The sequence below is a fragment of the Bos mutus genome, chromosome 19 (assembly GCF_027580195.1).
Source record: "Bos mutus isolate GX-2022 chromosome 19, NWIPB_WYAK_1.1, whole genome shotgun sequence".
Classification (NCBI taxonomy): domain Eukaryota; kingdom Metazoa; phylum Chordata; class Mammalia; order Artiodactyla; family Bovidae; genus Bos; species Bos mutus.
The window spans coordinates 29601116-29614382 of NC_091635.1; the positions used below are offsets into that span (position 1 = coordinate 29601116).

Sequence of the window (13267 nt, forward strand, 5' to 3'; positions counted from 1 at the left end):
AGAATTAAGATGAATAACCATGTCCCTTTTGTCATATCACACTGAAAATGTCAAAGAGCTGGGAGAAGACAGAGGATCAGTGAAATTAGTTTATTTTTGTTTAACAAGATATTTATTCTTTTTATTTTATTCATTTTATTAAGACAGAACCTCAGACATGGAAATTAGTATTAACCAGGGACTCAAATACTGAGACCATATGGGTAACCCTGACTGAACATCAAGGATGTTGACTTTATTTCCCCTTAAAATTAGTTTAACATCTCTGTTCTGTTACAGAGAGCTACACAAATAGGGCCTTCTCTACAGCTGTCTATTTTTCCATTAGTCTTTTTAAAAACTAACACCTACCTCTACACATATTTCAACAGACTTTCCACATACCTGCACTTGAACTCAATTCTCCCAGAATACAAAGTACTCTATTTTAGTTAAAGAAAAACCCAACAGTGCACCTCTGGGCAGTTATCAGACTGCAGTTGATCTTTTATTACAAATAATTAAATCTCTCCACCAAGGTCTCAAACAGTATCAAACACCATTTCATATCTCTTAACACAGAGTAGAGCAGGCATTCAGTACTAGAACCAAGTAAGAAGTGTTAAATTTCAAGCTTCTGATCACATCACATGGTGACCAAAGCTTGTGTCATTTTCTCATGTTATCCAACTGTGCATCTCACACTTCTTGTCCTCTCAGTGGAGAGACAAGTTTCTAGTTCATGTTCTAAGTGCAGGAAGTTGAGAGAGACAAACTCCAGTGAAAACACATCAATCTCAATTCAACTCAGTTAAAAAAAAAAGCAAACTTAAATTATTTGTTTTGAGGGGACAAAGGGAAAGGAAGGCATGGGGTTAAGAGTCAAAACTGTGACAAAGACCAGATGCTATACATGGCATGTTGTAGTTCTGGAAACTGTTATATGATATTTTAAAATAAAGTGGCTTTTGTGGATTTTTTTTCTTTTTTGGTATTGTAAACATATGCTGTTTAATAGTACCCGAATTTAACACTTTCTTTTTCTGCAAACAAAACAAAATTGAAAGCCTTTAAGGCAAACGAACTAAGGAAAAAAGAAAGTCATTTGTTATAAAACTGTGAGGATACCCAAGCAAGACCCCACTTAAGATTCGTCAGCATGAACTTGAGAGCTTTCGTCCACTGTTCCTCCGAGTTAAACTGAGTTTTGATGGAATAGGAACCACCACTGCCTCCTGTGTCTTCAATTTTGCCTTTCTCCACATCCATCCTGCAGGTGAACACAGCAGAACTCATTAGTAACTGAGATCCAAGTTAAGTCAGTTCAGGCAAATAGGCAGGGACTTGATCAAGGGACCATTCACGTCATTTTATCTATTAAAGAACTCTTGGCAAGCAACGGTAGTGTATTTTGGATTTGCTTGAAAGCCCAAAATCAAGAAGGCTGTCACAAGAGCCTCATTGTCATTGCAGAGTACAGGGACAGGACACACACCCAAATGGATGAGAAGCCTGGAGCAGAGGGTAAGTGAGGGTGACAGCACTCTGCACTGTTTTCCTAGGCATCCCTCCCTCTTGGGGAGGGAAGGGAGGCAGAAGAAAAGAAATGCTTTGTTTTGGGGTGATGGAAGCAGCTCAGCCTTACTCTCTTAAGTAAGGTGCCCATCTATCTCTGGGCTCCTGCAAAATTTGATCAAAGGAAGCATTCCTGTATCTTTCCAAGGGCATAAGGGAAAACCTCCCTGAAATTGGAGAGCAGGCTTGAGCTTTGCACCAAGAAAATCCCCCACACCATTGAAGTCAGCATTTTTTCCAGGGATCAGGTGGTCACACTGTCTTGCTTACAGTGTTGGATCCATCCTGCCCATCAGCGTCATGGGATTTTACTCCGTTTTCAGCTTTCCCACCATGTGTACTGGTTTTGCTTCCATTCTTACTGTCCCTTCCATTCTGCTCACTTTGGTCCTACTTTAGATTCATTCAGCACTGGGGAATACTGACCTGTAAGGAAGGCAAAAACGTGTCTCGCCTTTCTCAACTTCTTCTTTGAACTGCTGCACACAGTCCAGGAAAGCCACCATTGCATGGTCAAACTTGTTGTCCCAGAAAAACCGAAGCCCCCCTGAACAGTACAACGGCAGCTCCTGCCCGAGAAGAGAGAACTAGCTGTACATGTGGCCCAAACACTGGCTTCAACAGGCTGCTCCCAATCCAATCCATCTCTCTAACAGGTTCTGTCTGGATTCCACTGGCAACAGTAACCTTGGGCAAATACCATGCACCCAGAACTGTTTCACCATCACCGAAATGTATTAAACATGTGCATGGTGATGCCTTTCTCATCCTGGCACACACCTTCTCCTTGGATCTGCCCACATCCCTTCTCAACAAACTGTAGAAGTATAATTTTCTCAACAGACCCCAAAGAGCTAATCCTGAACTGGACAAGCCACTGAAGAAGACACTGGCTCATCATAAGATATCTCAGTCTAAGAATGAAATTATGCTATTATCAAAAGTAAACTATTTTGTTACGAGGTACAATAATTCTATACTATAGGTGAAAAATGGAACTTCCTAGAGTACCTTAGATTTGTCTGTCAGAGACTCCAGATATGAATGGTTTCCATAGGGAACAAGTCGATACCTAAAATGGAGATGCAGACAGAGATGAATACAGGACTCTACCTAAAGAGATTACTAGGGTCTTATAACCCAGTGATTTTTGGTCTTCAGCTACCCAAAGAAAGTGAAAGTATTAGTCACTCAGTTGTGTCCAACTCTTTGCGACTCCATGGACTGGGACCTACCAGGCTCCTCTGTCCATGGAATTCTCCAGGCAAGAATATTGGAGTGGGCTGCCACTTCCTTCTCTAGGAGATCTTCTCGACCCAGGGACTGAACTTGGGTCTCCTGCATTGCAGGCAGATTCTTTACTGTCTGAGCCACCATGGAAGCCCAAGCTACCCAAGGACCTCTTTTATTATTTCCACTTCTCTCTAACCTCCCCATGGGGCCTCCATGTTTAAAAAGTTTTGTTTGGGACTTCCCTGGTGGTCCAGTGGCTAAGACTCCATGCTCCCAATGCAGGGGGACCAGATTGGATCCCTGGTCAAGGAACTAAATCCCACAGGCTGCAATTAAGACCTGGTGCAGTTAAATAAATAAACAAACAAACACAAATAAGTATTTTAAAAAAGAGAAGGAAAAAAAACCCTACATTTATTGTATAATTATCTGAGGGTCTTTTATGGATGAATGTATGTTCTGGTTTAGATTTAGAAACAGAAATCTGGAGATTTTTTAGGTTCTGGAGACAGGAAGTTGAGGACCACTGCTATAGTCATGTAGTTCATGGACTGCTCAATCAGTGGAAAAGGCCTGTGGTGAGGAGAAAACCAGAAGCACACAGTCTCCATAGACAGAATACTCCCTGCTTGCTGGGAGCAAGGGCTCTTGCGTAGTCAACAGAAGTAACAGGTAGGATACACAGATTATATCAAAGATACACCACACTCAAGAAAGGACCACCTTTTTTACCTCTGAAATTTCAGACCCATCTTATTGGCCAGGGCGTGGAGCAGCAACACTGTCTGGCCCCAAGCAGCATTAATCTCATTCCATTCCACAGGAACACTGGGCAGCCGACCCAGTCTGAAGTTATTGATTGTACCAAACTGTCCACTATGCCTACAGAAGAAGGGCAGGGAAAAATACAGAGAGAACTTAAAACTTGGCGAATTCTGATATTTCCTGTTCTCACCTAAAACCTGGCATAAATCTCTCTCCTTATCTTCATATTCACATATCCAAGCCCTACCTGGTACTTTAAATACATGCCTAAAGCGTGAGTCATCATCTTTCTCCCTGCTGCTCAGACATCAAAGTAGAAACCTGGGGGTCATCCCTGAATGCTCTCTCTCAGCTCCCTTTTCCCCAAAACCACCAAGCTCTGCTGGTTCTACCTCCTAAACCTCTTGAATCTGTCCACTTCTCTTCAGACTCAATACCATGGCTCTCTTTGTGTTTAGAATCCCCTGGACAAATTTCCTAACCAACAGCCTTGCCCTCTCCCCCAAGTCATTTCTCACATTGCAGGTAAAGCCATCATTTACAAATACAGCTGTACTGTGTCACTTTCCTGCCCAAAGCGCTTCAGTGGCTCCCACTGCCTTTCGGATAAAGTCCAAATCCCTTAACGAGGCTTCTAAGATCCTTAAGGAATTGGTAGTGCTCCAGTTTCACACCCTGTCCTTCTCTGCTTTATACTCCATCTCCAGTCACAATAAGCTCCTTTCAGTCCAGAAGGTTCAGTGGGAGATTATCACTTCCACTTTCCTCTGCCTCTTTACACAGGATGTTCTCTCTGCCGAGAACAACCCTCCTCCTCTGCAGACTTAGACTCCACGTCTCAGCTTAAACATCCACTTCCTCTGGGGGAAACGTTCATGCAGCCTCCTCAAATCAGGTGAAGTGCCCTTATGTGTTCCCACAGCACCCTGGGTTCACCAGGACCACGCTGAGGTGCAAGTGCCTGTTACCCAGCCATCTCCCCCTCCCCCACAAGACTGTAGCAACCAGGAGGCAGAATGAATATTGCTTGCTGCTGCCCACCCAGTGCTGAGCAGTGTCGACCACATAGAAGATGCTCAACAGATACCAGCTGAAATGGATAAAATGTCAAATAAATGAGTAAACAAATAACTCCGGGAGAGGGGGATGAGAAATCAGCAGCAGGCAGAGGCGCAGATTTTCCTGTGGCTGGAGGGCTCCGATCTTTCCCTCTCCTTGGAAGAATGGAAGTTACCAAGCTCTAGAATCTCAATCCCGACTGTGGCTATCCCAACTCAAGAAATGGAAGAAGCCTAGATGGGATGAAAATGACATGCACTTCTATTTCATGGGAGGTGGGCACCTTGGCTCAGTGGTCAACAGCTAACATTCAGATATTCAGTGCTTCCCAGATGCCCCTCACCCTCCAGCCCTTCTTACCAAATGTGGAAGGTTGCATTAAAGACGTTGGTTTTCTTCAGCTTGTCCAGCTGCATCTGGGCATAACGCATCTGGTTTTCTACACTCTTCAGCTCATCATCCAGTTCCAGCTGTTGTCTTTTAAATTCACTGTATTCCCTTTGATACCTGTGAATAGATAAGGTGGTCATTAAAGGCTGTTAGTTTGGGGGCTAAAATTTCTCTCCCATCGCTCCTCTCAAAGACTTCTTCTAGTGATTATGGTCACTTCTAGTTGCAGCACCTTGTACATTTGGCATAGATCTCATACAAAGGAACATAGTTGCCCTAGATGTTTTGCCTGGGAGGGACAGAAATGTCCCAAATTCCAGCTGCTCATATGCAAAAAAGAGGAGGAGGACAGGATGCTTCCAAACCAGGACCAGATACTTCTTGGACTCCTGGTCTTTTCCAGAAACAAGGTGAATTAGTCAATGGTGGTTTCTTCCCTGAAATGGTCTGATTGTCTATCACTTCACTTCTACATGCCTATTGTCCTTTAAATGGTTAGTGTATATCATTTCTAATGGAACTTGTTACACTACCTCATGAAAAATTTAACTTTTTCTCAGTCCTCCACTCCCCCACCTTCAGTCTCCTCCACTAGACAGAGGGTTCTCTCAGGTCAAGAATACCAATGAAGGACTTCCCTGGAGGTCCAGTGGCTAAGACTCCGAGCTCCCAATGCAGAGGGCCTAGGTTCAATCCCTGGTCAGGGAACTAGATCCCACATACCGAAACAAAGATCAAGGATCTCATAAGCTGAAACTAAGACCTGGCGCAGCCAAATAAATTAATATTTTTAAAAAAGAGCACCAGTGATATTTTTGAGCTGGAAGAGAATAAATGTAGGCCAACACACTTATCCTTCCAGAGGAGGATGTGGGATTCAGTGCCTGACTCATCCAAATGTTCCCTATAGGACAGAGCTGTCACTAGAGGCCTGGTTCTCGGCTCTCCAAAAGCACTGGACAAAACCAATGCTTCTGTCACTTAATCATGCTGACTCTTCCTACATAAGCCTCCCAACCAACATCGAGAATCAGGGCCTGGAAATGCAGGGTCTAGAGCAGACATGCTGCTCAAAGTCGACTGCTGTTTACAAACCAGACACATTCGGCTGTGAGCCATTTCCCCTCCCGGAGCCTTGAGGTAGGAAGATGGAAGAACAGGGTGATCACTCACTGAGCTTCCTCCTGATCCAACCTCTCAGCCTCAGCCTGGACCTTCTCGAGATTTTCCGCCACTATCTTCCGGTTCTTTTCCACATCTTCCAGCTCTTGGATCAGCCTCTCCTCCTCTAATGCCAGCTCCTTTAGCTCTAACCCAAGCTGTTCACTGTCATCTTCATTCATTTGCTCTAAGATCTCCAAACAGCGTCTGCCAAGAACACAGGCAGGGAATGCTTACGGGAGGGAACCTGTTATTCCATTTCCCTGCATGAAGCACAGCTCTTGAGTAAGGGCTGTACAGCCCCAGAGCAATGAGCACCCCAAGACTCAGAGCCCTGTTCCTGGGACCAGGCTCTGGAGGCACTCACTTGTAGTTCTGACATTCATTTTCAGTGACGTTGAGCTGAGTGTCCAGCTGGTCTAGAAGAGTGTCTGTGCATTCCTCACACAGGGGGTGATCCACATCTGTCTGGCCTGACATGATGTCAAAAAGGTCCCCAGTGACCTGGAAGAAGAGAGTCAGGGTAGGGCCTGTCTCATGTCACCTGCCTGGAGACCCCCCTACCAGCCAGCCCACTGAAAGACACTGGCATGAGGCAGACTTGCCTTTAGTCTTCGGCTGAGGTTCTCCATGGTGCCGCCATCAGATGCCTCCCCAATCAGAGTGAAGCTGTTGGCACTTTCTGTGGACATCATCCTGCAGACAGCCCCCCGCCCATGGGCCACATGAGGGAGCAGAGAGGCCTCCTCCACCTATATGCAGTGCTGGTGGCAGAGACTCTCAAGCACCAGCTGAGGGGCCTCAAGGCGCATACCCACTCCTAGCCCGACTGACCTCCCAAGGATACCTCTCTCCCAAGGGAAGGCCATGCTGGTCTTCCACAGGGGCACTCAGCACGAAGGTTGGCCTGGATGGACTAAGGAGGGAGAGGGGGCATCAAAAACGGCTATGTGTGTGTCTATAGTAGAAAAGGAAGGAGAATCAGGAGAGACCATTTCTTACATGCATTAATAACTAAGAACCTGAACATATAACATTTGTTATCTTAAAACTTTTCAAGAGCTCATCTCTTCCATTAGTCAATCACACTCTCAACTTTTCTTAATTCTTCATCATGAGAGCTACTGTTCCTTCCCACTGTGTGAATGGCTACAGGAAAAAATCAATACTGGAAGGTGATGGGCCAGGTGTAAGGGACAGTGTCTTTTCTAGAAGAGTGAAAGGCTAGGTGATGATTCATCTCCATCACAATTCTGGGTTCAATTAAAATTCTACTGGCCTTTGGCAAGGAACAGGGGGCTGAGGAGTAGTAGGCACCTGGCTGGGGGGATGAATCTGCGAGAGACACCATCCTGGCGAGTTTCAATAAATGGCTCCTGGGAAGGAAATAAGAAGTCATCAGAATTCTAGCGGCTTTTGAGGTGGAGTCTATTTTCCCAATGGCCTCAGAACTATTTGGCTTTACCCATGATTGATAAACACAAGACTTGAGAAACAAGAGACTTAAGAAATGGGTGTTTTCTAGCCAATCCTTGGATACAGGCACTAAGAAAGGACCCCTGGTACAAATAAACCCCGAGTCCCATTTGGTTTTTTTGTGGGAAACAGTATTTCTTAACTATGTTATACTCTGTTTTATTTGCATTTTCTCAACACTTACCAGTCAGGCTAGGGGAGAGAATGCCCTTCAGGGGTCCCCAACCTTTTTGGCACCAGGGACCAGTTTCATGGAAGACAATTTTTCCATAGACCAGGGCAGGGGGAGGGGTAGTTCAAGCGCATTATGTTTATTGCACACTTTATTTTTACTGTTTTTACATCAGTTCCACCTCAGATGATCAGGCATTAGATCCTGGAGGCTAGAGACTCCTGCCCTAAATCATGGCACAAGGGAAAAGCCAGAGCAGACTGCAATGAAGTCTGCCATGGCATAAAACAAAGTAGATTCTTTGTTTTCCATACTTTGATATAATTTGTATGTGACCAAAGTCTTATCTTTGACAATGAAAATCATCACTCAATACAGTTTAAAAAAAATGACATGTTCTCAAACACTGACAACCCTTTCTACCTAGTGTAATCACACAATTCTATCTCTAAACGTAGATACTTTTAAGACTAGAGAGGAGTGGATATTACTAATGAACTACAACAACAGGTATGAACCAGGTAAGACCTGGACACACAGGTCATCATCCCACCTCCCACCTAAAATAGCTTATAATTCCACTCCAAATAAAGCAGAGTCTCTCTTCACATTTTTGAATGGATGCCTCATTCAGCAACCCTGTGACCTCAGGTATACTTCTGTATCTTCAGTGATCTAAAGTGGCCTGATTATGCAGAATGTCTCTTGTTAACCAGAGATTCCACATATCTGGGGGCCCCAGGAGCACCAAGGACCCTGCAGAAACCCACTTTGCATTCCAGTGTTTTCATACCTCTCCTGAGTTAGCCTCTTCCTCCTGGGTCTCTCCTGGTTTCAGCTGGGCTGTGGCAAGTAATGGAGCTAAGAGCAAGGGAAACATTGAATCTTTTAGAAAGTCTTCTCAGAGCAGGAGCATGTGTGAAAGGATAAGAATCAAAACATCCTCCACCTTTTTCTCAGAGTAGAATTTACCAAAAAAAGGATCTGTTTTCTTCTTCTTACACTCATTAAATCAGATTAAGGAATTATTAAAGTTTTTTCAGTATAATGGTATGATTAGGTCTTTAAAGAGACATCTTACCTCTCAAAAATACTTAAATAAAATATTAATGGTGTTTATATGTTTGGGATATAATGGTGTAAATGTGTTTATATTATTGGTGTAAATATGTTTATATTATTTGCTTCAGAATCATTTGGGGCTGTAGGTGAAACATGGTTAAATGTGCCTGCATAATCGCTGAAACTTGGTGATGAGTATACAGAGGTTCATTGTAAACTTGGATGTTTTCCATAACAAAAGTTAACATCCTTTTCCCCCCAGAATAAGTGGGAGGGAACATGAAAGGAAGATGAAACTTCCTTTTCTGGAACTAAGATCCAGGAAGATGAAAGCTCTCTACATAGCAATGGAGATCTAAGTTACATGAGTGTATACATTTGTCAAAACATACAGCGAAGGGTAATTCACTGGCAGTCCAGTGGTTAGGACTCCACACTCTCACTGCCGAGGGCCTACGTTCAATCCCTGTTGGGGAACCAGGATCCTACATCCTACAAAGTGTGCATCATGGCCCCCCAAAAAGCTAAGATACGTAATATATAAATCTTGACAATTAGGGACTTCCCTGGGGATCCAGTAGTTAAGACTCTGAGTTTCCACTGCAGGGGGCAGAGATTCCATCCCTGGCTGGGGAACTAAGATCCCACATGCCATGGGGTACAGGCGAAAAAAAAAAAAAATCTTGACAATTAAAAATTGTCAATGTATGAAAATTTACCTTTAAAAAAAAGAGGTAAAGAGCAAAATACCTGAGTGGATATGGGAGGTGAATGTAGGCATAGAGGAAACAAGAATGGTTGAATGTAGCTTATTGTTGAAGCTGAATGATGGACACAAGGGAGTTTACTGTGCTATTCTCTTGATTGTATGTTTGAAATTTTCCATATTAAAAATTTCCCATATTAAACAGTTAATTCCCCTCAGAAAAGAGAAATCAGGTATTGATAATAATTGTTAATATTTGCTGAGTATTTTTCCCTGGCATATTCTTAAGTATTCACGGTCTGTGTCATATTTGATCTTTACAACTATCTTGAGGTTGTTTTACATTTTACAGATATAGGAAATAAAAGAATTGGGGCTTAGAAACTAAAAACTGGGTGAAGTAACTTGCAAAAAGTCATTCTGCCAGTAAATGACAGCCAGAAGTTAAATTCAAGCAGAGTGACTCTAGGTCCATGAGCTTATTTTAACTGTTTATTCAATCTTTTCCTTTTTCCTAGCTTCATCTCACTTCATGGGGATTTGGGATTCTATTCCTCTATTTTCCTCTACTTGCCTCTACTTATCAGCTATTGGCTTCTGGGTAAGTCATTTAACCTGACTGAGCTTCAATTCCTCATGGATGAAATGATAAATTTTTACTACTCCTACGCATAGGGGAGTAAAACTGAACTACTCCATAGAGGTTAAAAGTAATGCATGTAATGCACTCGGTATATGGCAAGTCCTCCACAATTGCCGTTTATTTTTGTATATACATAATCCTTTACTCTGAAACAGCAGGAGCAGAAAACTAAGGACCTTTCCTTGTTATAGAAAGCTCTCAGAAGCACATAGTGTCAGAACTTTTATGTTCTCGATAAGAAAACAAGGAACCAGAGAGATGAAGCAACTTCCGAGGCTCACAAGGCTTGTTTGTGGCAGGCTATGTATAGTCCTTAAGACCTTCATCTCCAAAGCTGCCCACTTTGAACGATCTTGATCACCCTCTTTCCAAGGGCCTCGCTGACCTGTGAGCTCCTGGATGGTGACACGGTCCAGAATCTTGAAGCTCGTGTCCAGTTTCAGAGGCTGGCTGCAGCGCTGACACACGAAGCTCACCTGCATGGTGCTGCTGGATGTCTTACACCCCTCCATCCCTGCGGCGGTGGAAAGGAGACGACGTTAGGAAGAATAAGCGCCCTTGAACCCCGGGTTCGGAGCTACCGCCTGACTTGCTGTTGTGGTGAAGGGGTAAAAGTCCCCGCCTGCACCTTTCCCTGTAGGAACGGTAGGATACCAGGCGGACCTGCTTCCGGGGCTGACCCGGCAAAGGCAGTTTACAGCCCAAAGTCAGGGAGGGTCTGCAATAGGGGCCGTCGGGGTTCCCATGTCCCCTTCGAAAGTAGCCGTTCAGCCCCCAACGCTTTTCACCTCGGGACCCGGAGCCCGCCACCCTGATCCGGTCTACCGCGGGGGTACCGCGGCTTCGGGTCTGTCTGCGAGCGGGACTTCCAAAACTGCCATCGCCCAGCCTTCAGCTACTTCCCGGTCCGCCGGGGGAGGACTTCCGCCGGGACCGGACTTGACGTCACGATGACTGCCGTGCCGCAGGGGTCAATCATGGTCCAACCCGCTTCCGCCTGGCTGCGACCTCTAGAGGCTGAGCTGGGAAAGGCGGCAGGCGTCGGCCTCGGGGCTGGTGTTGCGAGCGGAAGTGGCCCGACCGAGTTGGGAGCGAGTTGCGAAAGAGTCCGATACAACTTAGCGAATAAACAAACAATCCCTGGACACGCCATCATTTTCTAACTCAGTGACTATTCTTCAGATTTGTCACTTCTTAGCGGAGCCACTTTCGTTATTCTCTGCGGTATCAATTTTTAAAATTTCTCATTGGGAGAACTGGGCGTTTTTTTGAAACGCTGAGAAAGAGGTAGACACTTGGAAGGGCAAGTGAGGAGGTAAACCTTATTGTGTTTCATTGTATGTTTTAAGGTTTCAGTTATGATAAGGGAAAGTCCGACACTTTAGATATTGAAATATAAAGTTATAAAACTAAAACATTTTTGTGTTGGTGCAGGGAGTATCCATGGAAGAGAATAAAGTTAAAAAATAGACCATGGATGGGGGGAGGGGAGTTAGTGGGTGATAAAGCTAGTGTTTAAAATTAGTGGGGAAGTGATCTACTTAATAAGTGATGAGTGGGACCAAAGAGCCATGTAAATGGTAGTGAGCTGAATCTTCTACTTCACTGTTTACACCAAAAGAAGTTCCAAGTTAGTCACAAATGTAAGCTTCAAAAATACGATTGGGAATTCCCTGGCGGTCCAGTCGTTAGCACTACAAGCTTTCATTGCTGAGGGCCCCAGTTCAGTCCCTGATAGGGGAACTAAAAATCCCACAAGCCGTGTGGCAACAAAACAAAACAAAACAAAACAATGGTTAAAGGTACTATTTGAAAGCATGAGTGAATATTTTTTATAATTTTGAAGTAGAGAAGGGCTGTCTAAGCATGACATGAAAATCAGAAGTAAAAAGGAAAATATTGACTTTTACTCCTTAGAAATTAAAACTTTCTGAATTTCCCTGTCCTTTCACTGGTCAAGACTCCGCACTCTCAATGCAGGGGGCATGGGTTTGCTCCCTGGTTGGGGAAGATTCTGCATGTTGGTGTGGTGTGGCCAAGAATGAAAATGAAATTAAAACTTTGTGGGGGTACTCTTTTACCCCCTTCTGATGTCTATGTCAGAAGCTTTCTCTGTCTCCTTTATACTTTAATAAAACTTTATTACACAAAAGCTCTGAGCGATCAAGCCTCGTCTCTGGCCCCAGATTGGATTCTTCTCCGGAGGCCAAGGATCCTGGCGTCTGCGTCATTCAGCAACAAACTTTGATCTTGGGGGCTCGTCTGGGATTCTTCAGGACAAGGTAAGGATGCTTGGAGCTCTAGTTCTTTGTTCTCCTAGCGAACACATTTTCTGCTGTACTTTACTAACTCTTATTTATTGGAGGGTATGTAACTCTATTGCTAACACTAGCAAGCGGGTACTCTTTCTACCCCCTTCTGATGTCTATGTCAGAAGCTTTCTCTATCTCCTTTATACTTTAATACAACTTTATTACACACACACACACACACTTTGTGAACTATCAAAGACAGTGTAAAAAAATTGTGAAAAGAAAATGTGGAAATTAGTTGTGCCTCATTAGAAAGAAGATAAATTTCTTTGATATGCAGAACTCTATTCAATCAATAAAAAATACCCATGGGCCAGTAATGAAATGGGCAAATAATATGAAAAAGCTCACAGAAAAACAAATGGTTGATTAAAAAAATTAAAAGATATTTCATTTTACTAGTAATAGTGGAAATAAAACTGAAGTCAGGCAGCTTTCCTCACTTAAGAGATTGGTAAAGGCTGAACTAAATGATAACATCATGTATTGATGAGCATATGGGGAACTCTATGTACTCTATGTATAAACTAGTACAATCTTTTTGGAGGACAATTTGGGAATGCCTTTCAAAAATTTAAATGTTCGTATTCTTTGATTCATTAAATTTCTTTCTAGGAATTTTCCTAATAGATAATACAAGTGATCAAATACAGATGTACAATAAACTTATGGCTTAATTTCCTTCAGTAAATAGGGATTGTTTAGATAAATTAGGGTATTATTCATTCAGCAGA

At 43.5% G+C, this 13267-nt stretch overlaps 1 protein-coding gene across 1 annotated transcript; it reads right to left on the bottom strand.

Annotated features, from left to right (window-relative positions):
- Nucleotides 1–76: 76 nt before the first annotated feature.
- Nucleotides 77–11145, bottom strand: BECN1 (beclin 1). Its single transcript, XM_005899173.3, has 12 exons — nt 11010–11145; nt 10607–10735; nt 8604–8671; nt 7480–7538; nt 6768–6858; nt 6530–6666; nt 6175–6369; nt 4972–5118; nt 3520–3669; nt 2566–2626; nt 1981–2123; nt 77–1249 (listed from the first exon to the last, which is right to left on the bottom strand). Exons 2-12 carry the CDS (start codon nt 10731–10733, stop codon nt 1081–1083), a joined length of 1347 nt encoding a protein of 448 aa, XP_005899235.2. The 5' UTR covers nt 10734–10735; nt 11010–11145; the 3' UTR covers nt 77–1080.
- Between the last annotated feature and the right edge of the window lie 2122 nt (nt 11146–13267).